This window comes from Amblyomma americanum, chromosome 4 (assembly GCF_052857255.1).
Source record: "Amblyomma americanum isolate KBUSLIRL-KWMA chromosome 4, ASM5285725v1, whole genome shotgun sequence".
In the NCBI taxonomy this organism is placed as follows: domain Eukaryota; kingdom Metazoa; phylum Arthropoda; class Arachnida; order Ixodida; family Ixodidae; genus Amblyomma; species Amblyomma americanum.
In genome coordinates this window covers 122,338,581-122,364,935 of record NC_135500.1, presented here as the reverse complement: position 1 = coordinate 122,364,935, position 26,355 = coordinate 122,338,581, and the positions used below count along the sequence as shown (strand labels likewise).

General features: G+C 43.6%; 1 protein-coding gene across 1 annotated transcript in view; it reads right to left on the bottom strand.

Annotated features, from left to right (window-relative positions):
* Positions 1 to 916: 916 nt before the first annotated feature.
* LOC144130340 (guanylate cyclase soluble subunit beta-1-like) overlaps positions 917 to 26,355 on the bottom strand; it is a 111,934-nt gene continuing 86,495 nt past the window's right edge. Inside the window, exons 8-13 of the mRNA XM_077664270.1 lie at positions 20,184 to 20,372; positions 18,571 to 18,717; positions 15,462 to 15,616; positions 4,579 to 4,798; positions 1,912 to 2,847; positions 917 to 1,165 (exon numbers count right to left, since the gene is read on the bottom strand). Of these exons, the coding sequence (XP_077520396.1) occupies positions 2,188 to 2,847; positions 4,579 to 4,798; positions 15,462 to 15,616; positions 18,571 to 18,717; positions 20,184 to 20,372 (1,371 nt within the window). The 3' untranslated portion in view covers positions 917 to 1,165; positions 1,912 to 2,187. The remainder of the gene's footprint in view (positions 1,166 to 1,911; positions 2,848 to 4,578; positions 4,799 to 15,461; positions 15,617 to 18,570; positions 18,718 to 20,183; positions 20,373 to 26,355) is intronic.

The following is a 26,355-nucleotide window of genomic DNA, read 5'->3' as shown; positions in this document are numbered from 1 at the left end:
GGTTCAAACCAGAAAACTCCGGCTCAGTAGCCGAGCGCCCTAGCCACTGAGACACCGCGGTGGGTTGTGTGATGTTAGTGCACCTAGATCTCGATTTCTTCCTATGCATACGATGTAGTCTCTTGCTTATAATCGCGAAGATGACAGCTTGGCGGATGAATAATTTTTCACCCCGAAAAGTTTCAGTAAAGTTGGCAATCGAACTCTCCATGCACGAAACTTACAATTTCGTTTTATCGGAAGATGACCGCTGGGGCTGAAAGCTACCTCCAGACACGGTGCTGAACTTCTGCCACCATGGCGAATACAGCCTCAGTTATGAGCGTTTACACAGCCAGTCATAAGTGCAACGGTGAACCGCTGGCGCCTATTTGACTGCTTCATTTCTAAACACTTGCTGTCGACTTCTACACCACTGATAGTGAGTGAGTCGTGAGAGCATGAATAACAAAATACACAATCAGTTTGCGTATATGCCGTGCGGTTTGCGCGTTGTATTGGAAGGTTTGTGGAATTCGACGAGAACGCTCTGCCACAAAAATCTGCAGCGTGCTCGAGTATAGTGCTGAAAAACTTCCTTGAATTTCGAGGCCTAGCATAAATGAATGCTGTAGCCAACTTTTGCGGAAGCCAATACTAAAACTGCCTCTCTGTGTCTCAGTATTATCGGAGACCCTCCAAGCTGTTGGCTTAGAGAGTCGCGGGGTCCGCTGGAACTTACTGCCTTTTCAAAGTTGTCAAGAGAATACTGTGTACCGTCGAATGTGCGTACCCATTTACAGGTTGGCGCAGTACCTCTCGCACCGGGCCATATCGCATAAAAGTACCGGGATCGCAAGTTGCGAGAACTCTGTAAAATTCATCTGGATAAAGGTAGAACCAGTACAAAAACGGATACACTTGAGACTACAGTATAATTTAGGATCGTTTTGTTTTATTCGGATTTACTAATCCTTCATCCTAGGTGCCATAACTGTTAACCGACAAAGTCCCATCTCCATGCAAAGCAGCGCGATGCGCATGATGTCCAAGGAAAAAAAAAGTCAGTTGCAGCCTATCCTCGGCTGGCACCTCGAAGAAGCGGCTGCGATGATCCCCATCTTCAAGGGTCTGACGCTTGGTATCACTTCTTGAACCGGTAGGCTTTGATACAGGATCTACATATCTGTGCAACAAGAGGCAGTTTAGACAGTAAGTACGTTCCAGTGATTCTCATTCATCCACACTGCCTTTCTTAAGATTATTCTAGCATGCTTTTAGAACAGCAGGTATAAGAACTTTCTGCTAACTAATTGGCGGCCGTCTGTCATCGTATGTCATAAAGAAAATTGCAGCGTTCTTCGCTGCACAGCGTCCATAATTTCTAGGTTCGCCTGAGCCATAAGACACTTGTAGGCCATTTACTATACCTGTAGAACATTTCATTCATCATTTGCGGCCGTAGCTTGGAATGGCGTGTTGTGCAGCTGTCCTTGCAACTCATTCGCTCTGGTGGCATGGCGAAATGAGTGAATGGTTTTCATGCCACTAAGAAAAAAACTGTCATGATGACTCTGACCCCTGTAGCAAATTAGTAAAAGTGCTGAAGATGCGCATTACAAGGCGTTTGTTCGATGTCACTACCGTAAAAAAATTAGGACAGCGATGTATTCTCTAATTTCATCAATTTGCTGACATCGCGCAAATATTTCTGCTGCTGAGAGGCTGTTGATTCTGCGGCAGAGTAAAACCAGTAACAAAGCAGAATAACTGTAACCTACTAGTCTGTTCAAGATATCAAGAGGGAGATTACATAAGTGCACTGTTGTCAATCGCACCAAAATACGCCATCGAAACCGTTCAATGCGTCACGTTATAATCATTCTTAGGGTAAGAGAGCAAAAGAGAAAAAAAGCAGTTGATAAAGTGCACCTGATTGTGGCGGAAAGTCTGGTCCAGCTTCTCGGCTAGTTTTTGATCTCAACTGTGCGGTAAAGGAACGAGCTTAAGGCCACCACGTAGTGATAGAGGTACCCTGCTTGCTTGTTGCCTTCGGGGTTCTTGGCACGGGGAGGAGGTAAGGTGACCGGGTGGTCGGTGACTGGCTTGAGATGTCTCACACGGATACGGAAGACACAATATCGTCTCGCACGTTTTCTTCTGAATGGAAGACGAAGTACACTACCCACAGCGGGGCCACACACGCTCTCAGGACGGGAAGATGACTCGCGACCAGAAACTGTCCCTCTTGCGGACGTCGGGCTCCCGTGGGGACGGGGCAGCCTGTTCACTATCACTGAATGCTGCTGGCACTCTGCTGCCGCTGCTTTTTTGCGGTGATGCTTCCTTGCTTGGAATGTCCTTCGATCGAAACCGAAAAAACGGGCACTGCTGCCTGTCCTCGTCACCATCTGTACTTCCTGAGGGCCGATCTTTGCTGCTGCTTTCGCCATGTTCTCGAGAGCTAGCTTTGCGTGATGGAGACCGAGTAGCGTCGCCGTCGCTTTTTCTTGATCTGTTTGCATATGGTAAGCTCCATGTGAAACCAAAGAACGAAGACTTTCCGCTGGGAGCCGAAGTCTTTGTGTCCTGTTCACCTTGTGGGGCAGGCAGCTCCTCGCGGTTGCGAATGGTAGCTAGACTAGGCGAATTATCAGTGACCGCTGCAGCAATATCCGTGAGAAGCGACGATAATGCACCAAGGGGTGTGGACATGGTCTGCCTGTTGTCAACTTCCTTTGCATGAGGTAGATCAGACTTGTTATTGGGTGCCTCAGGGGCACATTCATCTTGCCTCCCTTCCTTGGTGCCCGTGGACTCGAACCCGGCATCACTGCAGTTCAACCGACTCTTGATGAACAAGCCAATCTGCAAGAGGAAACAAAAATTTCTGAATAGCCATATTGCCCGGCATTGCCAAATTATACATTACAAGATCATGTCTTACGGTGATTAAAACTGTGCTGCGCTATTCTTAGGAAATTTTTTAACTTAAACGAAGTCTTGGAGTGCTTAATCAAGAATAAGAATTGAAAACTACGCGGATACGCTGTTATAACGTGTCTTTTATAGATATTTCTCGCTACGCATCCTCATTACATTGCAGCTCATATTTATATACTTCTTTAAGGCAAGAATGACTGCATTCTGCGTGCGTGGTTGTTCCCAAAAGACGCGTGAACTTTCACGGTCTCGTAGACCAGCGTTGTAACATGACGTTGCCGAAAGTTATCTCGCTTATGCATAAAATTGCTCGTTTTGCCTTTAGCAGTTTGCAAATGTCCAACATTTCCCCTTGCATTGTGTTGCAACATGTCCCTGTATTTCAAGCAAGAGTGCGTCGTCGAACAAGTCGGCCAACACCACCACCTAAGGTACCTGTTAAAGAAAAGGGTTAGTAAGAGTCCACTTTCATGCTTTATTAAAAACGAATTCCGACCTTAACAGGGGATTATGAGAGAACGTACATTACTATAACATGAGTTCGCATCTCACCCGTTACATTTTCAACACATGTAATTGTGAGCTACGAATGACCACCGCATTTACTTCCACATTGGTCGGTCAGTTGTATATGCTTGTACACTAGTTTCCAGAACCAGGAAAAACCTAAGCTGTACGTTTGAATGCTGTATTTAAACCAACAAATCTTCCGAGCCGCTAACATGCGATTTAGGTGATCGGGCATCTTTACAAGATATTGCTGATGCAACGCGTCACTCGAGACCGAGCTGCATTTGCGCCCAGAGCAAAGACGACATTAAGGACACAATATTCAGAAGAAATAAAGGAGTAAATAATCCTTAGAAGCACATAGGGAACCTATTCAGCTTTCACATAAACTGCGTAGCTGAAGTAAAACCCACTCTTGTAAGGAGATATAACAGAACAAGAGCCTGTCTGAGGCAACCCCTCTAAACACTTAGCTAACCAAGACTCATAGGAGACGCAGGGTGTGGGTGAATTGATCAACAGCTAAAAGTGAAGCAGTGTTATTGCGATGTGTATACGGCATTTGGACGTATTAGGTATGTAAGTGAGTGCGAATAAATGCATAGCCACCTTCTTTTCGTTTCATTAATAATGTTTTCGAGACAACCTAACTGTTCCGGCTCGAAGCGGTATCGTACATCAACGGCTGTAATCTTTGGAACAAGGAAGCTAGCCCATGCGAACCCACTATTGACGAAGCAACGGCACGCCGTTTCTCAATGCTGTTCGCCGTAATGGCTTTAATGGGAGGGGGCCAATGAAAGCTTTGTGCTGTAGCAATAGTAGCAAGTACTTTGAGAGGTCCAAAGATGGCGGCAAGAAAAGGCTTTCCACACTTGCACGGAGTGCGTTGTTCTGTCCTTTTTCTTTTCTGCATTGTAGCCAGGTTCGCGGGTTTCCCAATCTGGGATTTTATGTTAGCCAAAATAATATTTGGTGACCAAAACTCCCCTAATTTGCCTTATAGTTCTAAAAGAATTGGATGAATACTTGACCAGATTTCATTTTCCTTTTTTTTGCCTAGTTTTGAGCAAAAAATTCCCCATGAAAAGGAAAATTCCTCGAAAAGATACATTAAAGCGTAGACCCACGTGAGCCTACCCGTACCTCGTCTACGTCCAGTGTGGGCGAAGTGATCGCGGACGACCGTCTCACGGGTGACGATGACGGGGACAAGAGCATGCTGTCGTCAGCCGATGGTTCGCCGGCGGCCGCCGGCTCGGCATCCGTGGTGCTCCGCGAACCCATGTCAACCAGGTAGCACTTCAGCGGGAATTCACCCACGTCCAGATTGTCCTCGAAGTTGTAGTCCTGCTTCGTCAGGTGCCTTTCGGGTGGAAGGAGCGAAGACAGAAATATTGAGCAGTGCAAAGAAAAAAAACGTGCTATGTGCACCCACGGTCTAATGTTATGAAAACAAAAAAAATGCGCTCCAGAAACAAGACTGAAGTTCCGTTCACGTGATTTGTTTTAAGTTTCACTGCATGCTATAAGTAAAGTCGCGAGTAAAAAATATTAGCACAAATCACTAGCGATCAGAATTTGTATGTCTCACCACGTGGCGCTGCGGTTTGCAGACTTGCCTATCGGGACGTTTCCATATTTGCAGCATAGGGGGCGAGGATGGCAGGAAGTAAGCTTTATCAAGCGTGCCATCACCCGAGCGTCTAAGTGCCGACCCTACATGACCGTGCATGCGGCATTTATTTTGGCTCGGATATCATGAGAAAAGGTGGCTTCTTTTTATTACTGTTTTTTTATGTTTTTGATGGTTTGTCAAAAGGAACTCGCGGGAAAAGTAGATGATAGCGCTGCTTTTAGCCAGTATTACACAAGCTCAAAAAAGAGAGAATATCTGGCGATGACTCTTGAAGCTGCCTTTTAGGACGTCGATTTTTCATTAACTCCGATTAATTTTAAATTATATTCGAATCTTATTCCTTGGGAGGCTATGGCAGCTCCTGAATGCAGAGCTGTTCAAGAAGTTACCAAGCCCAGCGCGGCTGAGGCTGCTAGCAAAAATAACTCCGAAACAAGAAAAAAAGTCAACTATTCTGTTTTCACCAGTTGCATGCGGGAGCAAGGCTGCATGCGCTAAAAGAAAAATAGAGGTCTAGTCAGAAAAATCAATTTTGCTAGGGCCGTGACAGTCCGCAAACCCCCCTAATAATGGGAACGGCCTTCACTCTCGTTATCAGCCTCTTCGTCACCGGCAGCGCCACGCGTTGTGCGCTCCGGTGCTCCGGTGTTCCGTCCTGTGTGCTAATATTTATTACTCGCGACTGTACAAGGATATCGCGTTGTGCAGGGTGGTCAACGGGTGTATGTATACGTAAGAAAATTAACTGGTGACGTTGGACGTTTATCACAAAAACTGATAGGTGACTGACCGAATGGTGCCGGACCAATTTAATAGGACCATGTAATCACGGACTACGGATAATGTGAGATTTGTTATGAGATAACGTAAATTTTATTGGGCGGCTGTCACGAGACAGTCACCAGGGGCCGTATTCTTTAAGCTGTTCATTTTAAAATGACCATTTTGCGTCTATCTTGTCCTTTGTGATTGGTCATTCAGATATACCCACGGCTTTCAAGCGTCTGTGGGAAGCGACCGTGCCATCGGGCAGTTGACGACTGGTTGTCGCCACTGCCTGCCAGTGACATAGATATGCAGCCACTGATGAGGCACATGGCAGTGCTCTGTCAGCAGCAGGCGACCGAACCTGCTCATTGGCTGAAGTTAGCTGCGATATGAAGCCGGCGGTCAGATCCGGTCGACTTCTACACAATGGTCGGGTCGCTTCCCTTAGACGCTTGAAAGCCGCGGGTATATCTGAGCGATTGATCACAGAGGACCAGACGGGCGCGAAATGACCTTTTAAAACGGACAGCCTATACAATAGGGTTCCACATTCACTGAAATAAAAACGTCTAACGGGAAGTAAAGTTACGGTAACTAACGAGAAAATCATTCCTATTGTTTGCGTGGCTCGAGGAAAAGATCAAAAGATAAAACATGGTCATTTATTTTTCTTATTTATTTACTTCCACATATTGAAAACCTTATTTCGGACAGTTGCAGGAGGGCATAGTGGGGTTAACAAGACAACTATCTGGAATTGACCAGAATATTGAAATATATGGCATGTTAGTAGCAACAGTAAAATGCGAATAATACAAAACAGCCAACTAAAGAAAGTATGCAAGGTGGCTGTATAGGTTATATGCAAAAGTTGTGCACAATACATATTGTGAAAGCTCACTGTAAAAGACACGAACTTATATTGCTAGTTTGTTGCGTAACGCGGCATAGTAACAGTAAAACATTTAAACATGAATAACACAACCTAAGAAAGGGTGTGAAAGAGCTAAAGAGAGGCACTAAGGAAATGATTTGATAAGGAGAAGATACACGCTCAGCAGCATCAAAAATTTTGTGAATGATGAACCAGCAGCAATGAACGCATTCAAACTGTCTTATTCTCGAGTCACTAAATTGGAAAAAATTATCAGGACGATTACGATACTCTTTAATGCGAATTTAGAGCGCAGCTCTGTAGGTGTCTCAGGCACTGTAGACTAATTCTTTGGCTTTGATGAGTCGTCAGTACGTCTAGGTACGATATTAGTTCGATTAGTGTTAATTGATGAAGACGACGATGTGCAATGCCCAGTGCGAGAGTGTGCTTCAGCTTAACAGGAGGCGTGATCTTTAAGCTACACATATTGACGCTGCCTGCCAAGGCATGGCTTCATGCTAAGGTGATTTTTGTGCCATGGACGGTGAATTTCCGCCTGTGCAATACGCCGGGGCCGTCGACCATTGTTTTATCCTGTGCATTGGCGCTATATTATTCTGGGACATAATACAGCGAACACTTAAGGAGGACGTTGAAGTAACACCATAGAGTATCGGTTTTCTGCTTGTTGAGAAAAACTGTGTTGTGCCATGCGATCTGGTTATGTTGATGGGACTATTTATTCTCTGGCAGAACCGTATGATGGACCGCCACGCCGATATACCGCAGTCATCGAAATATTTGTTCCGTGAGCTGTGCGCTTCGGTGCGGGGAGTATACACTGCCTCGGAAGAGCTGCCTATAGCTGGATCTTCTATTTAGATGCATGTGTGTGCCTTTCACAATTTTGATGTTGTCGATGGTGGGGAGGCTATGGTGGGCTCATATTGTGCAGCCTAGGGTTTTGCGGCTTAAGCATACTCTCTTCTTTTCGGCAATATTTATATACAATAAATAAAAGAAACTGCGTCTACAGCCGAGCGCTCTCGTTTTTTTAATTATTTGTGGTTTGGCTCGGTTACGCCGACGGCGGCGACGCGGCTCAACTTATGAACGGGCGCTAAACAGCATAGCTCTTAAATTACTGTTTCAAGATCTAAGCATGAAAACGACGTTGGCTATGTATATGTGAGCGTTTATAACGCATTCACCTTGCCTCATAGACGACAGTATATTTAGTACAGTCTTGTTCTAGGTAGTGATAAATTAACTGATGAATGAGTTTAAGCTGCGCGTATCTCGTGCGAATCAGTAGTGGTTGCAATTCTTTTTCATTATTTATGTTTGCGAGTCATATGAACCCGACTGCATTTTTGTGATCTCCGAGATTGGTTATCTCTCGGTTAATATAAACTGACGTAAGTTAGCATATTCACAGGCAAACCTACCTAAAACGTCGTAGGACAATAGTTCAGGTTCTTAAGGCGCTAATCTGAGGCATCGGCTAACAAAAGTGTCGTGTTACAGCCGTTGTGGCTATTAAATTCCCTTTAGCATTGAACCTGATGTCGTGAATTATCAGCAGGCTGAGATATTTATCTTCAGTGACTGCAGTGGGCGGTGTTTCTATGGTGTACTTGAAAGCCCCATAAATGCTTCTAGCTGGTTATTGTGATTTGAGCAGATTTATTTCTCTTATGTGCCATCTGCCACTGAGCGCACCAATTAGTTAAACCTTCTAGTGCGTTGTTGAGGGATTTACGGGCATACGTTGCTTATAATTTCCCGACAAATAATGCAGTAGTCTGCGATGAGCTTTACGCTAGCGTTTTGACTAGACGCTAGGTTGTTGACAGAAATTACGAAGATGACAATTGCCAAAGCGCAATCTTGGCGTACATCAGACACAACACAAGCATTTGGGGGGCTTGATGGTTAATTTCAGCTGATTTCATTTTGTCTGATAGTTTAATATGCGTACCCCGAGCAAACGCCTTGGAAAAACGTAATAGTAGAACGCCTGTGGACGGCTGCCTTTGGCTTTTGATAAGACTTATCCAACTGTGTTAGCGTTGAAAGTGCCTGGCGGAACTCATGTTGAAATGGGGATATAATTTCCTTTTAAAGGAGTATCGACATCTAATTTTGGTTGCATGCTTTATTCTCACCAATGATGCGGAAGACACTACTATGCATGAATCCCCATGTGGTATTCGCCCACGACAGATAAATAATGTATAATCGAATTTTTCTGTCATGCTGTTTCAGTTTCAGTGGCTGAATGATGGCCGTGACGTCAAAGTATGGTTATACGTCATGTGAGGCATAGAAAAACGTCGATATAATCACTTTTTCATCGTTTTAAATAACTACAGTGTAGAAGCCAGGCTTTCTAATGAGCCGGAAAGATAATGAATGCAGAAGCATCGATTATATTGCAGTTTTTCATGCCTTACGTGACCTATAACTACACTTTGACGTTACATTCATCAGTGTTTGCTGAAACCGAAACCGAAAAACAGCACTGGAAAGAAATTTTATTATAAATTATTTAGGTGTCGTACGAGAATATCACATGGTAATCCATGTATAATAATGACTTACGAATCTTTACAAACAAACAAGAAACACGCACCCAGAAGATCGGTGTCTATAGTCCTTTAAAGAAAAGTTTATACCTGTTTCCAAATGTTGTGCTCAACTACTTTAGAGGCTACATAGGGGAATTAGAAAGATTTGGGAGAAGCTGTTCTTCTGCAGTGGATGTAGTTAGGATGATGGTCATGATCTTGGTGATGATAGGTGAGGTGATGGGGCTATATTTATTAACATACTGAAGTTTGCGGTCGCAAGGAAGAAAATGTGCAGCTAACGGAAATGCTAGAATAGTTAATTTGTGATTCCAAATCTCATCTAGTATTTCTGTCTTAGTTTTATCTAGCGGAAAGCATTTGCGAAAAAATATCAGGTCAAGCGTCATATGCGATGACCCTTGCACGCGAGCTGACTGATTTCTAATGTGAATGAGACTGAACTGCAGCATAGTATCTAAAGTGTGTCCAAAGGAGCGGAGTGATATTGAATTATGAACTATTTGGTGTCCAGACGAATGATTATTTTAGTTCTTAAAAGATGACCTTGCATATAACTTTGTAATGCTGAAATGTTGTCATGACCGCTTGAACGCCTGCAATAAATGCAGAAATATTAGTTTGCAACGACTGTTACTGCATTAAATATAATTTATTACTGTGAATGGTATTTTGGCAACAAATATGGCCAACCTACAGTCACCAGTTTGGCTGTCCTTACCAACTTCGGTGTCCGCAATATTGAGTGGGAGCCATCTGTCGGTCCGGGTCATAAAAACCGATTTCATTGACCAGCTATTCAGACTTTTGACCAGCTATACTAAGGTTTCGTTATGATGCGATTTTATCTGTATTTTGTTCTTGTGAATCTCTTGATGAATGTCTACGTGTGAACTCTTATCTGGCCATGAGCGCTTTAGAAAACATTTTCTCAAGACTCACTATAGCAGAAGCAGTTTGTGGGCCGCTTTCGACGCAAGGGCATGAGTTGCCCGTGGCGCAAGATTAGGGGTCATAAACAACTCAAGTTTAGTGCGTCGCCACTCCATGAGGTTCTCGTCGCCACAACTGAAAGGGGCTCCAGAGCTCTAGATGGAGAAGAAGGGGGCAGAACGAGGAGGAGGTATGTTGATACATCAAGGAACAGATTGGCAAAAGTTAAAATAAACTTCCGAAGAACATGTTTCGGTATCGGGAACAATTGCCGCTAAGAGCTAACGGTAGCTTATTTACGTCAAGGGGAAAATGCAGGCAAGAAATCACGGATCTAGTTAACAGTCTCAATGACGGTATAAAACCGTTTAGAGACGCTGCCGCTATTATACTATTGGGGACACAAATGGCCGCATCAAGGATCGGAATGGACGCACAGGTTGTAACATGAAGATAATGCTAGAGCTCTGTGAGCAGTGCAGCCTAGTCATTGTAAGTTGAGAAACTAAATGCTAAGGATAAAACACATTGATATTCGGAACAGGCAGATGACCAATCTCTACTGCTTAATGACGCAGCGAATCAATAGGAAACTTGTAAAGATTGAAATAGGCTAGGAGGGGGAGTACAGAATAGCAGCTTAGGCATGTTCGTTATCCATCTGGAACTGAACAGCGAAGAACGAAGGCACATAGAGAGGAGACAAGCGCTTAGTTTGGAGGTTAGAATGAAACGCTGTAAAGGGCCTGATATACAAGGGATGTAATTTGCCAGCGCTTGTTTCCTTTCTACGTCAGTTCGTTTTGCGATGTTCGCTTCCAAAAATAGGGAGTGCAGTTTGTGAAGTGATCGTAAACGTATTGGTCTGCAGACTGGAATCCCGGTTAGAAAGATGCAAGAAACACAAAAAAGAATTCAAAATTAAGCAATCAACAAATCGCGATTATAGCAGCCACCGTTGGGGATGCAATGAACAATCGCTCCGTCGAAATGTAGGATTATAATCAGAAATATTAATCAGCATGAAAATAAAACACGGAAAAGCAGTAAACTCCTGGAAAGGGAAGAAAAAACCTTGAAGCTGGTTGATCAAGAAAACTAACGAGGTCATCGAACAACGACGAGTGGCTTCAAAGGAATACAGAGAGGCAAAGATGGCGGAGGTATGTCGAGAGGAAATAGACTGGAAATGGGAATCTTATCGACAAAAGAAACTGGAAGTTCAGGTCCTCGTCCAAGGTAAAATGAAGCAGTCCACTGATCGCTGGATGGCTGAAGTTCGTGATGGAACTGAATGTGAGCCAAGAAAATTCTTGGCCCAACTTAGCCATGGAGAGGCGCAGAAAAGCCTGGGAGACGAGGTTTCGTATCTGGCTTGGCTATTGTTGGGCTTGCAAAGTGGATTCAGCCATAAGAATACGGCTATTCTCGCGTCCAAAATCGAAGAAAAGCTGCGAAAGTTTCTACAGCAGGTGAACACTTGTGTTAAACTTATTAAAAGGAAAAGCGCGATGTCATATAATTATATATACGCACCAAAAAGAGCATCGCGGCGCACTGCGGTGCAGCTGCCGATTCAGAGGCATCACCCACGTTTTCGGCGAAATACTAGGTTAAGAAAAATAAGCAACCTCGTCTTCCCGGCGGTCCCGATGTGGATGAAGCGCTGTTTAAGAAACTCGCATAGATGGCGGCACTAGCTTTCCGACGAGGTAGTATTGATGAACTCTACGGATAAAATTCGCAGATGTGCGAGACGCTGATGTTTATTTACGATGCCCTATACACTCCAGTTACCCAGAAGAAATGTTTAGAGCACATATAATACAAGAATGTACTGCAGTATACGTTTGTACAGTAAAACATGTTTGAAGTGGTACGTAGTGTTCAAGGAGTCCGCTTTCAGCATAGATCATTAAACTCAGGGAAAACCTTATTCAATGTAATGCAATAAATTAAACATCTTGACCGATCGACGAAGCCAAACTATATCGCATAGCGTACAACGCCGCTCGGTTTAATTATTTATTTTGCTAGATTAATGTCTTGTCATTAGTAATAAAAATATAAGATCTCTACCACACGACAAGGGAAAACTGCACCGCCTTGTACACTGCTTTCGCTCAGTTTCATGATTTACGAACGATAGCGTAAATACAGCGAAATTCTATATGTATATTTTTTGTTTGGCTTTCTTCGCAGCAGGCTTATTCTAAAATAAGAGCCGAAGTAGTCTGTTCTGCATAGAGACATTCTCATTTTCTGCATACTAGTCGCTTAAAAGAGGGGCAGGAGGTCATTACATCGGAGTTCAAGCGTGCTGATCAACTTATATGGTGCTCTTTACCAAGGACGTAGAAGTTGTGGCTTGTGGCATTGCCTACAGGCCATCGGGATTTTTTCTTGCACCGGATGACACCCTAGAATCTAGAACAGAGTTGCGGTTGTAGAGTGTCGCAAACTGAGGTTAAAACAATTTTCCCTTCTGACGAAGCATCATTTATTTGTGACCGTACTCCGATTTCTGTGGCAGTCACTATCAAACTTCACGCACGGCAAGAGCGCTGAATAAGACACCGCGGCCGCAATACACCTTCGGAGCTGAAATCTACAACGTTCTGTAGTGACACAAATATTAATTAGGTAAAGCAGTCAGTCACTGGAGAAAAAAAAGATATGTGAATGATACTTGCCCCTAACCCTTCCCCCTGATGTTCTACTCATGAATTCGTTCTTGTAACATGTTTATTTTGGCATAATTGCACGGAGCTCACTGCCTCATAATTAGGTAGCCTTGTACAAGAGAACGCTCTCTACGTGTGTCTGTAGGAAGGACAGGAAACCGTATTATGGAAAAGGCGACAGAACTTTTTCATACTTACTTTTCAAACTGAAGATACTGACATTATAAGAAATAATTTGCTAGCCCTCGTCATGAGTTTCCAGTATGCGACAGAGAACGGTTATTTGCACTAACTGCCTTCACTGCTGTCAGGAGAAACCTTGAATCCATAGCGACTGTCCCTTTATTGGCCGTACACACATCCTCATCCACGTTTTTGTGCAGTCATAAGCCCGAAGACCATATATGCGCTGATCAATGACTCCCCCCCCCCCCCCCCCCCTCCCCGAGATAGACTGAAGCTCGTTTATGAAACGACATAGATTCGCTTAGGTGCCTTTCTCGTGCTACGATGATAAATTCAAGAGCTTGAAATTGGATTCGACGGCTCGATTATGAAAAGGTGGCTGAAGCTGCGCTCGTCTTCGTAATTACTCGGAGAAGATTAGGTTCGTTGCCTCGGGGCGTTCACGAAGTACGGCCAGAAAAATTGATGTATTTCTGTTTGGGAGAGTTAATCATGTTTTGATTAAAAACGATCTTCGCTCTTCTTCTGGAGGATTCTTCGATTCTGTATCTTAATAAATAATTATAAAGCCTTCAAACTGCAGAGACTATGTGAGATGAGAATGGAGATAAACAGGAGTAATTAAACGCTTCCGTTATATATTTTTTCCTCATTTGGAGAGAATCTTTGATGAAGGAAGAAATACGAATAATAAATGGCTGCGCAGCTCGCAAGCGTTCATAGTTTTACAGGCTGCTATTGTACACTCAAAATCTTTCCTGTAAGCGCAAAGTCACTACGATTAAACTAGAAGGATCCAAAACCGAGGTCTGGAGATCCTTTGTCGGAGCTGGCGCTCTGAAGTAATTTAGAACGAGGAGATAGCTCTTCTAATGCTCTATTGCGAGCTTTTCTAAAGAAACCGGAAATCCAAAATTCACATGATATAGGAAATCCGGTTTTTCTTTCCTTCACCAAGCTAGTGTCAATAAGCCTTTAAAGGCATATGAGTGGCTGCAGTCATTAAGCGCTATGATAGAAAACACCGCCTGGTACGAAAAAACTAAGCACCACTGAATTAATTACAGCGCCGGTGGTTTTGTTTCAGAAACTGTGCATCAAAAACAGCATAATAATTGCGTGAGGCAGGCCGAAAGGGTGGATACAAGAACGAGTGGATACATTACGATTTTAAAGTCGGTTCCAATCTTGAGATGTAACTTATACGATCTTGCTGGACAACATCTCAGGAATGATTCCGCTTCCTACACAGCTGCCGTGAATAACGGTGCGATTTTATTTCTTTTTTATGAAGACATCGATCACAGAGATTCGTTAATCTGCTTCGAATTTTACGGCGTTTGAAGGTTTTAAAGGCCCCCAAATGAATGCGCAGTTACTTATTTCCGGCTAGCTTGTAACCATTTAAAACTGCTGCTTTAAATCTGGGCGAGATCTACACACTTCATTGAATATATCCCTGCTTCCGTTTCTCGCTCACGAAAGGCCGCAATAAGCACACTTTTCTCTTGAAAAACAATAAATTACAGTAAAGAAAGAGGTATTACGTAAACAATAAAGAAACGTGCCAACTTTTCTCTGAAGAAACTTAAATGTCAGGTTGTCTTGCTATGCGCCCTGTTATTGAGTACGAGAAAAAAAGATAAAGTCAGAAAGGTGAAGAGAAAACTTAATTTCCCTGCACAGGATGGTGCGAGTCTGGGGTTACACAAAGCGAAAGCTGAACACGAATTTTGCTTCGCGATCTGCGCCTTTAAAAGCCTCTTTTCCTAAGAGACATATAAAAGGCAAGCTGCGTGAACAAATCACGCAACTTACGAGCGGCTATGAATGGGGATGCTTTACGGTCAGGCGTAAATTACACATTGTTTACTTGTGTGCATACAGATTACAACACTGCCAAAAAAGACAAAAAAAATCTCGCTCTTATTGTTACATGGCAGGCAAATATTGTAGAGGCCGATAGAAGTAATACAACGATACCAAACGATGTGTTTGAAATTATTACAATCTCTTGATTTTCTTTTATTCATTGGGGCGGAAAAGCCATTAAAGTTAGAGAAATAAACCAATCAACGTGCAATATTTCAGCGAGGAATTCAGCACCAAAATGAGACACTGGTGTCTTCTAGTCCGGTTATAAAACCCTATGGCCCTCTTCGCCTTCAGGTGAACTCCGCAGTACTCCCATCTCATCCGTGGTGGGGGCACGACAGAGACTGTGCTTACTTATCGTCTTATGATGATAGATTTCCCCTTTATCCCATTCCATCATGTTCAGGATAGCGCGGCTTTGTATATATTATCTACCAGAGGGAAGGGAATTGGGTAAACATTGTACTTTATCTCACCTTCTGGCCACCTCGGTGATGTTGACCCTAGAAGGCTTGGACAGGCTCTCGGTCTTGTTGGCAAGGGTGACTGTATTTCCGAAGAGGCAGTACCGTGGCATTGTCTTCCCAACTACGCCGGCCGTCGCGTAGCCCGTGTGCACACCTATACGCATCTGCATAGAGATTCAGATCCTGTATGAAGTACATACTGGGACATGATCCCGCAGAGAGACAGCACCAAATAGAGGAGACTTCAGTACGTACTAAACTTCGACGACCTCGCAATTCATGGCTCTAATTCATAGCAGAAAAAAGTGGGCGCCTTTTTCACGAGTACAGTGGATCGATCAAGTGCGTGCATGCGTAATGCGTTAGTATCCAAAAACAAAGCAAGCACCGCAGTCATTGATCTTAAAGTAAAAAAACAAAACAAAGAATCCGAAGATACGTGCATTAGAGACAGCGCTAAGCTTAGCCCTGAGTGCAGTTATCCAAATGGGAAAGGGGAGGGGCTTAAAAGATGTTAATAAATAACTTTGGCATCAACAAGGTGTGTGCTTTTATCATATTTATTTGCTGGCACTGCTGCTATTTATTTTACAGCAATTTTTCAAAGCAGCTCTTCTCCAGTTTTGGAAAACGTCAATAGCCCGTCAGTACCGCAGTTCTACGCTGTTGGGCGAATAGCTTTCTGTCTAGCTATCTTCATTATGCTGGCATCTCAGAAATTTGAGAAAACTCCACTCAGAGAAGTTCTGGCTCGTCTTTGTGGCGCTTTAATTTCGTAACGACGCCTGTAAACTTTCGCTAAGCAACTACCGCTTAATGAATGCAATCAAACTTAACGACCTGTTCATCACCGCTGCTTTTAACAACAGTAACGGCGCCTTCTACCGCAGTTTAAAGAAACTGTAGTGAGAAAAGGCAACCCGACCAAATTCAAAGAATGAAAAGCAGTAGAAATATTGTCTAATCGCTGCAGCAAAGAGAAGGCTGCAAAATCTATTACGGCACACACCGCGCATTGGAGGAGCGCGGTAGGGAAAAAGCGGGAATTACCGCTTAATGTTTGTGCAACCTTAGAGTAAAGTCAAACCTTAATAGCAGGGATTGGGGAGTTTTGAGCAATAAGAAGCCCATTTGCTTGTCAACTGGCTCCACGGGACTTTCATTCTGCTCCCTCCTCAACTGGCACAAAAAAAATTAAAGAAGCGCTCCCATCGTCTTCAGCAGCTACGCAAGCACTGAAAAGCTTAAATGGCAACTGCATAGAATGCATATCAGTATACCGCGCTGTTTTCTGTGATACATTTCCGCCAGTCCCGTCTGTAGATTACGAGGATTAAACTTATCTTTCAAAATAACAGTGAAGAGGACATGGCGACACCACGCCAGGAGTGAAACCTTCGAGCGCAAAAGGAAACAAGAGAGAAACATTCGAAGGTAAGTAAGGCGAACGGAATATAAAGAGCGAGGCGTCGAGACAAATCTCTCCAAATACTAGTTATCAAGTCTCGGCTATCCGTTTATACTGCACTGGCAGTAACTTCCTTAATCCGTATCAGTCAATTTTGCAATAAGCTTGATGATTTTACAGACATGCTTTTGCAACTTCTCTGTTTCTTTTTGCTTTGTTTCGGCTTTGCAGGAAGCGCACAAAAAGAAAATTTGTGCGCGAGAAAGGGCATACATATTAATATTTTTGCTCCAGCCTGTTTTCCTTCCTAAACGGCTTCTATACTAAGGAATTTTCTTCCGAAATTTACAGCTTCAGGAAATGAGAAAGAGCTGGTTAGCGTCGATTACCGCATGTGAAAAGAAACTTCATGAGTGCTTAAGTAGTGAGTTCGAAATCACATTTCGCTGCTACTAATCGAACCAAGTTGCTGAAAAGTTGACTCCTAAGGGAGGCGGTTTTATCCATCGCATGAAAACATTTAGAGATTTTTTCGTCCAGTCTGCCTAATTAAAGCTTCGAGAGCACAATGTGGCGTCCAGGGTATCTGCCTTTCTGATCTGGTAACTTACTTCGTCGAAGGCTGCAGCGCCCAGACAGGTCTAAAAGAAGCTTTGGTTCTGTGCAACAAAGCGTCAAGGGATTCACCACAGGGATTGCGGCAGTATTATCTTCCATCAATCATTCTTTCTTTTCGACGGCTACACTGCAGTGTCCAGATCACCGCATCTTAACGACAGAGACGCTACGTTTGCCGATAACGGAGTTTTTATAAGCTCGAACAGGTAAAAACAAAAAATTGGAGGAGACGAACTCCGCCTTAAGGGTATGACGCGATAGCGAAATGGGGCAGTTCTCATATCTGCTGAAGGTCATTTTCTACTTTACATTCATAGACCTCTGGGAGTCCTCATAGGCTCATAGCACTCTTGGCACAGTAGTTGAGCGATGGCAGTGGCGCATGACTCAACCGCTGCGCCACTGCCTTGTGATAGCAGGTGCTCCCTGCGGTGGGCCTTTTGCGACTAAAGTTGTTCTTCCCGAGCCACCAGTCATTAATTTAACTGTCACCTGCCCCGATGGGCAGGTTGTGATGACGTCACAAAGTCACGTGACCTAGGTGGCCCACCTGCCAGAGCCACGCTCATGATTTTTTGCTCATATCGCAGATGCCAATAATGCCGACACGAAATTTTCCGGTGCAAGGGGCTTTCGATGCCCCGGCTTTTAATGCTTTTAACGTTAATAAAACAGAGGTGCTGCCATCACTGGTTGATTCCGCAAGATCAACTGCGGTGCGTAAGTTAATTTTTTTGACACGGATTTGTGAAGCTATGTCACACTGCTATTCATTTAAAAGCGACTATCCCGGAGTCCATTTCTGTATAGAAGTAAAATATTGGAACCGAATCAAGGGGAAAATTTTTAAGTACAACTTTCTCAGCCAAAATTCTTCTTTTGATACTCTAATCGACATACCCAGAAAGAGCAATAAGATACTTTTTTTTTACAAAAAATAGAAATTCAGAAGAGTTTTCCTCACTTTTCCTTCACGTGCGTAGATCGTAAAGAGTAACAAAAATCGTTGTCTGTCGAGTATTAGAGTAAGATGTAAACGGGGACTCATGCACGGATCAGCACCCTGTTGGGATTAGCAATAGAGTGTGTTACCTGAATGGGCTCTCCAATGACAGGGTTGATTACGCTCTTCGTGGCTGTGATCATGTCGAGTCCCATGACAACCAGGCGGTCAGCGTGGTCTTCCACGAAGTCTGGCACTCCGGCAACCACCACATATGCGTCGCCGATGGTCTCCACCTATACGAGTAGAAGTTTAGTACAGATTTCGCGCTAGCTCTCACCAGCCGTACTCACTACAACAGCAAGACACACGCACAGCCTAAGAATTGACGCTTCAGATATCCTGAATAACTCGGACGACGAATGTGAGGAATCAATGACTACGGCGATCTATTTGCTCTAAACCTCTCGGGCATCAATAAATGTTGGCGAGCGTATCTGCGCAACTGAAGCATTCTCTGTAACTCAAAAGCCCTTTCACTTTATGCTGAAAGATCACTTAGTTTACGGTTTATGGGGGTTTAACATCCCAAAGCGACTCAGGCTAAGAGGGACGCCGTAGTAGAGAGTTCCGGAAATTTCGACCACCTGGGGTTCTTTATCGTGCTATGACATCGCACAAAACCCGGGCCTCTAGAATTTCGTCTCCATAAAAATCAGACTGCCACAGCCGGGATCGGACCCGTGTGTTTCGGGCCAGCAGCCGGGGTCATATCCACTTAGCCACAGCGGCGGACTTATGCTGAAATATATATGAATAACGCAGGCAAAAAGGCAATTTGTTTTGCTTTGTTTGGTCTTATTACATTCTCCTACAGGCTCGAGAAAAGTACTGCGCACTGCTCTCTGTGTTTCCTTCGGGATACTCTCTCTTTCTCTCTCTCTCTCTTGCTGCTGCTTGAATTATATAGGGAAAAGCAGTCAAAGAAGAAAACTTAGACTTTTATTTATTTTTTACATTTATTTAAGTACCCTGACGGCCTGGCTGGGCATTACATGGGGGGGGGGGGGGGGGCAGATACTAAAAATACACAAGGCTTCACTTCATACTTGGTCTAAATGGAGGAAAAACAAGAATGAAAGAAAAAAGCGTGAATCATCCAACTGGGTCAGTTTTATACATCGCGGGCATAGTGAAGTGTGCAATAAACAAAAATGTCTACATGTAGGACTCAAAGCACAGGTACAAGGCGGCAAGTTCAAACGGACTGCACTACTGCGCCTGACTCAAAGGTTAATAGCGATGAAAGGAAAGATGTTGATTCATTAGTAGACACTATGCTACCAGGTAAAGCATTCCACTCTCTTATAATCATGACTAATGGAGAATTCTGGTATTTCTCTGTGCGGGAAAAAGCTGTTTGAATTTTATGCGCATGGTTGATACGAGATTATATGTGATGTGGTGCTGTGATGTTCCTGCGTGCGAAAGATGAATGGTTGTAGTAAAGGGAATGGAACAGTGACAGGCGAAAGAATTTCCTTCGTATATTGAGGTCCAGAAGATTTAGAGATTGTTTTATGCAGAAACGTTCTGGTATGGGGAGTACGACCGTTGAATAAAGCGTGCTGCCTTATTTGGTACTGATTCCATAGACCTGGATAGGTTATCTTGGTGGGAATGCCGTACTACCGAACAATATTCTGATGATGCCTTTCTTCTAATGTTGAAGATGGATGGAAAATGGATTATGGCGCCTCACCTTGTAGACGCCGTGCACGTGGGACAGGTTGTCGAACTGCAGGTACAGCTTGTTGAGCAGGCGAACAATGTCCATGGGCGCACAGCTGCCACACATGTTGGTGAAGCCCACGATGTCTGAGAAGAGGCAGGACACTGTCTCGAACTTCTCCGCCTCTACGGGAAGGTTCTGGCAGAGGCGCTTGGCGACCTACAGGGGATGAAGACAAGACGCCGGCGCGTAATATGTGAAGACTATGGAGTCCTAAAGGCGAAGGACGTCGCAATACTGAGCAGTCATAATTACCATCTCGAAGAGCGAATGAGCTTTTGATGTTTATTAGCTGCGCTGGCAATTACAGGGAAATCTTTTCCTTTCTGGAGTTAAGACGCATAATTTTATCCTTCATTAGAATTAAAAGCAGAGGTAGTAATTTCTTGAAGCCGTCTTTCTAATTATTAAGGTACGCGTTCAGACGCTTGGAAATATGAATCAGTTTGCTTATAAATTAGTATTAGTACAGGTAATACAGTTAACAACAGTTAATAGGATATAAACATGAATCATAGATTAACCACTGAGTAGCTTTTGTGACAACTTAAAAATTGGCAATAATGTTATCCCAGTGATCAGCTCCTAAGGTACAAGTATAACATTCCTCTTTGCGTGGCTGACTGCTCGAATATTGATGGAAAATGACTGTGCCAATTAATTTCTTTCTAAGAATAAGTGCTCAATAGAAGTACACATTACCTGAAAACTGCTCAAAGTTCTTAGATATTCATAACACTGCTATTCCTGCCCGCAAGTGTGCGACAGAAACGTACCATAGTACGTGCATTACCAGGGTAGCGAATTCATCTAACGCATTATGAGCGCAGGTTTCTACGTGAGCACGCAGGTAATACACTACTCTAATCTAGCTTAACAGTATCTGCACTGCACGTTGCCATATTACTAAAGAATGCTTAATTTAAATATAGCCGCCGTGGTGACTGAGTGGTTACGGCGCTCGGCTGCTGGCACAAAAGTTGCGGGTTCGATCCCGGCCGCGGCGGTCGAACATCGATGGAGGCGAAATTCTAGAGGCTCGTGTGCTGTGCGATGTCAGTGCACGTTAAACAACCCCAGGTGGTCGAAATTTCCGAAGCCCTTCACTACGACGTCTCTCATAGCCTGGGTCGCTTTGGGACGTTAAACCCCCAAACACCAACCTAATTTAAATACAGCTTTGAGGAGTCTGTTTCATCTTATCGCTCTTATTATGTTGCACATTAACTGCATATTTCATTTTCAGTTTATTGTCACGGCATAAATATAGGACAGTCATTTGCACTAGGTGGAATCATGTCTGCAGGGAACAGAAATCCTGCTTGGAAAGTTGGTCTGAATTTTGAAAGGCGGTACTCGTTCTGCGCGAACTGCGCAGAATAAAGAATCAGACAGACCGACAGTGGTTGGTGTAATGAGGAAAATCAATTAAAGCATGAACACAAAAGAGAAACGCAAGCAGGCATTTTTGTTTTGCGTCTTTATTATTTTGTACCGCTCCTTCACGCTGCCCGTTTCTTGCTTCCCAAAGGGAAGGAATGCAAAGAGGCTCTGAGATCAACGACAAAGCATTCTCTAATCGCTGCGTTTCCTGAGACGTGAACATACTTTATGGGAATATGTTTGCCATGACGCGTACACACCGGTTCCCGCATGAAACGGCTTTCCACTGCCGTTGGTTGCTGAAAAACAATAATAAAGATCGCAAAGCCGCAGAGGCATGTAGTGCGCATTTCATTTACAAAGTATTCTTCTCCTTTTGAGCAGTTAGTGCGAGCCACTCCGCCGCTTTTAGCAGTCCAAAGATTACTTTTTGGTAGAAAAACAGCGAATGTATCTGTCGATGTCACAGACGTTCCTGCTGGAAAATCAGCTTTGTTCATATTTTGTATTGATTCATTGGGTGAATTATCGTGTTGCCTCTTTCCCATTTGCGGCTCCCACCTGTGACCTCAAAGCGTAGCCAGGGCTGACCTGTTGTAAAGCGGCAAAAAGAAGGTAACGGGTGAAGAATGATTAGCAAATAGAGCCACTGGATAATTGCATGTCTTGTTATTTACTTCTTCCCGATGCATTTCACATATGCGGGCAGTTTAATCGAAGCCCGGTAGTAAAAATATAAAGATGGGTTGTATGATTCATAACAATTGCTTTATCAGCACAGTAATACAAGCGCTATCGGACGTCGTAAAACAGGTGAATGATGTTAACTGGAAAGCTGGTTATTCATATTATAAAGCTAACTTTTTTTTTTAACATTACAGTTTTGCAGCTGGTTGCACTGAGAAATTTATACAGGGTGTTTCACCTAAGACTTTACACAATATTTAAGAACAGTATTTTTGGGTTAGAAGAGCGCTTTTCTCTGCATATCATTGTCAGCACTCTACTACATTGGAATACGGCATAGACGTGCTAAGTAGCAGGATGATTAACTAATACTCATTATTTAACTTTTAGCCATTACTGTTAGGCTTCTTGATTATTGAGAGGTGTGTAGCCCTTCGCAAGCAATATCTATATCAGTTTTAGACTTTAGAAAAAGCGGTTACACTCTACAGTGTGGCCAAACAAATTTTGGCTTTATCGTGCCAAAATACACTCGCTTTCTAGAAGCTTGCAGGGAAAGCAACCTCTCCAGTGCACGTACCTCTTCGAAATAGCAAAAATTTGTTGGACCACAGCACATGGCGTAACCGCATTTTCGAAATTCTAAAAACTGATATAGATATTACTTGCTGTGGGGCTACACCAGGCTCGTTAATAATTAAGGAGTCTAACTGTAATAGGTGAAAAGTTAACTATTCACTATTAGTTGACCAACCTGCTACTTAGCACGCCTTAGCCGTATTCCGATGTACTACACCGCTGACAATGCCATGCCGAAAAAAAGTGTTCTTCTCTAATCTATCAAAAATGCTCAAAATCAAAAAGGCTATTTTTAAAAATTTTGCAATGTCCTAGCTTAAACACCCTGTATGCGGCCTCTAGTTGCAACGATTATCGGTTTTAGAATTTCGGAACTCTAGTCACGCTCGGCGCTAAGCGTAAAAATTTTTTGCCACCAAGTGAGTCCACCGAAATCTGTGGGGCTCTGGAGCGCCCATAGTCCAATCTACCACTGCGATCCGTCTAAGATAAACATGTCACGTGCATTTATTGTCTCGCTCTGTCCGCTGTCCTCCTCCGGTTGCGAGTATCGCACTTGGAAGTTACTACCTTCATTAATTTGGAGCTTCAATCGCATTTTCTTGGAAGCCACGCAACCAAAGAAGGTCAGAGCAAAACGCTTCCCCGCGGTGAGCGAAATAAGAACGAAATGTTTCGCCGACCACGACTTTGTAAAACATTTTTTACTTTGGTTTTACCGCAACTGCGAAAGTGGCACTAGTGACAAGACTACACGCGCTCACTTAATATTACGGAAGGCTGCGGCTAGTTCATGAAAAAATACCATTAACGTGAGTCGCGCAGAGGTTCCTGGTGCCTGAACGAACGCAGCTTGCAGGCGTTGCAAGAAGACCTCCTATCTTACACGCGCTCAGCGACTTCCCGCTTCATCACGAGTTCTACCTATACAACGCCAGAAAGCAAGGCAGCTAATAAAATGTTGTCTCTTTTCAACTTTTGCCGCTGGTTATCTTTTCTGCTGTGTTCAATAATTTGTTTCGTTTCATCATCTTTTGTATATTCTCCTTGAAATTTGGAGGCAGTAGGGAAGGGCTTCGTTATTGCGCTTATTTGCGGTCAGGATCAAGTGGCTTATGTTAATTGCACTGACCTCAAAGGGCGCCTACCTTCACTTCGTGCTTTAGGAGAGAGCGAAACGCCAGTTGGACATCGACGCTTCTTTGCCACACAGGACATAATCAGCAAGTGGGCTCTCCTACCAAACGCATATCTGTCCACCACTCTCAATACAGCAAAATATGACCGCTGAAAAGTATCATCTTTTCAGCACGGCGGACCTGCGAACCTGAAAAAATCCAGTGTTTCTTGAATCCAAGAGCAGATTTTCTTGTTTAAACAAGACGCGGACGCCAGGGCAGACCCTACGCACATTACTCGCCATCATAGCAGCAACTTTCTTAATAATGCATTCAAAACATTTTGAACGTTTCAATCTAAAAATAAAAATAAAAACATGTTGTTTCCAGTGTTTTTTCATTGTTGTTCTCCCGCATTTATCACTCGCATTTATGTTAACTTATTTCACAAAAATATCTTGTCAGCACTGTGTGCTATATGTCAACTTTTGTTTTTCACATTGTTTTCTGATTGAAGAATGAACCCCAACACAACCTGTGCTGTCGATTTTTTTAGAGTTTTGCTTTAAAGCCCAATTCCAGCGTTAGAACTTCACACATTTATGCATTACTACTCTGATTTATCTCTGTTAACTCTATAAATGGGAAGACGTGCTGGTGAGGTCGGAGTATTTCAAGGTGAATGGGGACAGCTTTGGTACGGACAAGTTACGTTTTCATCTCTCTCAATTTGTTTTGCACAACGACACTGTTTTGCCTGACTAGGCGAGCAACAAGTGAGCAAGCTCAAGTATCAGTAGCCGCGGGGATTCGATGACGCTATCTGTTTTAATTCTATCCCCCCCCCCCCTAGGGCACTACTGGATTCCATCGATTGAGTGTAGGATGGCAATTACGTGTTTGCCCAAACCCAACATTCCGCCAGCAGTCGTAGCTGCAAGTCTTTCCGGAGCTCAGGATTTAGGGAGGGAGGAGTGTTGGCACAACCCATTCCTATATCTTCCCTCGGTACCTTTTTGTTCGTTAACTTGGCCGAAGGAGACAAATTGAGGGGTACGTGCTCTTTGCCAGCCGAAGTTTGTGTGTTGCTTCTGTTAGTCGGATTACCCGCAGTCTGATATCTCAGACCAGTAGGCGTTCCTCCAACCCTTGTTTCCTTGGTCAAGAGCAAATCGCTCGCCATTAAGACTCCTCCGTGCCGCACCTTTCCCTTGCGCTCGGCTGAAGGGGGCAGGCAAAGTCATTTATAGGCATTTACTCCTTCTTCGAGCCGACACAATTGCTAGTTCTTCGCTTTTTTGTGTAGGACTGCAGAAAATTATCCGTATCCATCAGTAAGGTGCTCAACTGCATTGTATTGGCCATGGCGGTTAAGAAGCGCACATTTCTGTTTTTTTTTGCGCGGGGTAAAAATACTTTTTCTTAAAAAAAAAACGCATTATGGCAGTTAACAACGGTATTTTTTTCTAAGACTAGATGAGTTATTCCATACCTGTGAAATTACTCACATCTTAGATTATATTACTATCATGGCTGAGGGGAATCGATAGAGGAAACATTAACTGCGCTACTTAGTAGTCCAAGTTCAATTCAGAGGAAAAAGTACTATATATTCTTACACCGCCAAGGTATAGTTTGAGGCTCGTCTGTTACAAAATCACGTGAGAAATGGTTATGTAAACATAAAACGCTGCTTTTCTCAAAATGAAAACAATGCGTTCCACCCTTTTGCGATTGGGCGTGTCCGATGTCTCATTGCTAGCGTTTTGTCCCTCTGCGCTGATTTAGCAGGAAGCACAATCCTCTAAATCAACTCACCCGACCCTGATACCACTGTAGATCTTTACTAGGAGACATTATGAGAGAGCCTACGTTCACAGTATTCCACAACTGTTTTTTTAGCTGTTATGCATTCAGTAGTAATGCTTCATTTATGCGTTTAGGAAAACTTAGCTGGCATGCAACAGTTGTCGCTGTAGTCGGCAACACCATTCCGGAACTAGGAAAGGATTTGCTCTTCCTTAATAACTCTTCTTCACCTGGGCAGTGCCCCAAAATTGCTTATTCAAATGGATACGGAGCCCATTACAAAATGTGTTATTAGGGATACGTTCCCCAGGAAACCATTAAGTGCTGACTGAGTTGTGTAGATCTGGTTCTTGTTCTTGTTTATCGAAGTAGGGATTCTTGTTTCTAGGCGACTGATTTGCCCGTGAATAGAAATGTGCATTTTATACGCTGCAATGCTTTGATTTGGCCACCTCTTTTATTACACAGCGTCGGATTCTGTTAACCGGCCATTCTAGAAGCCTGGACAGTATACTTGCATGGAGCAGATTTCGTTGTTTCGTTTCCTAAGATATCCGCAGGATCTG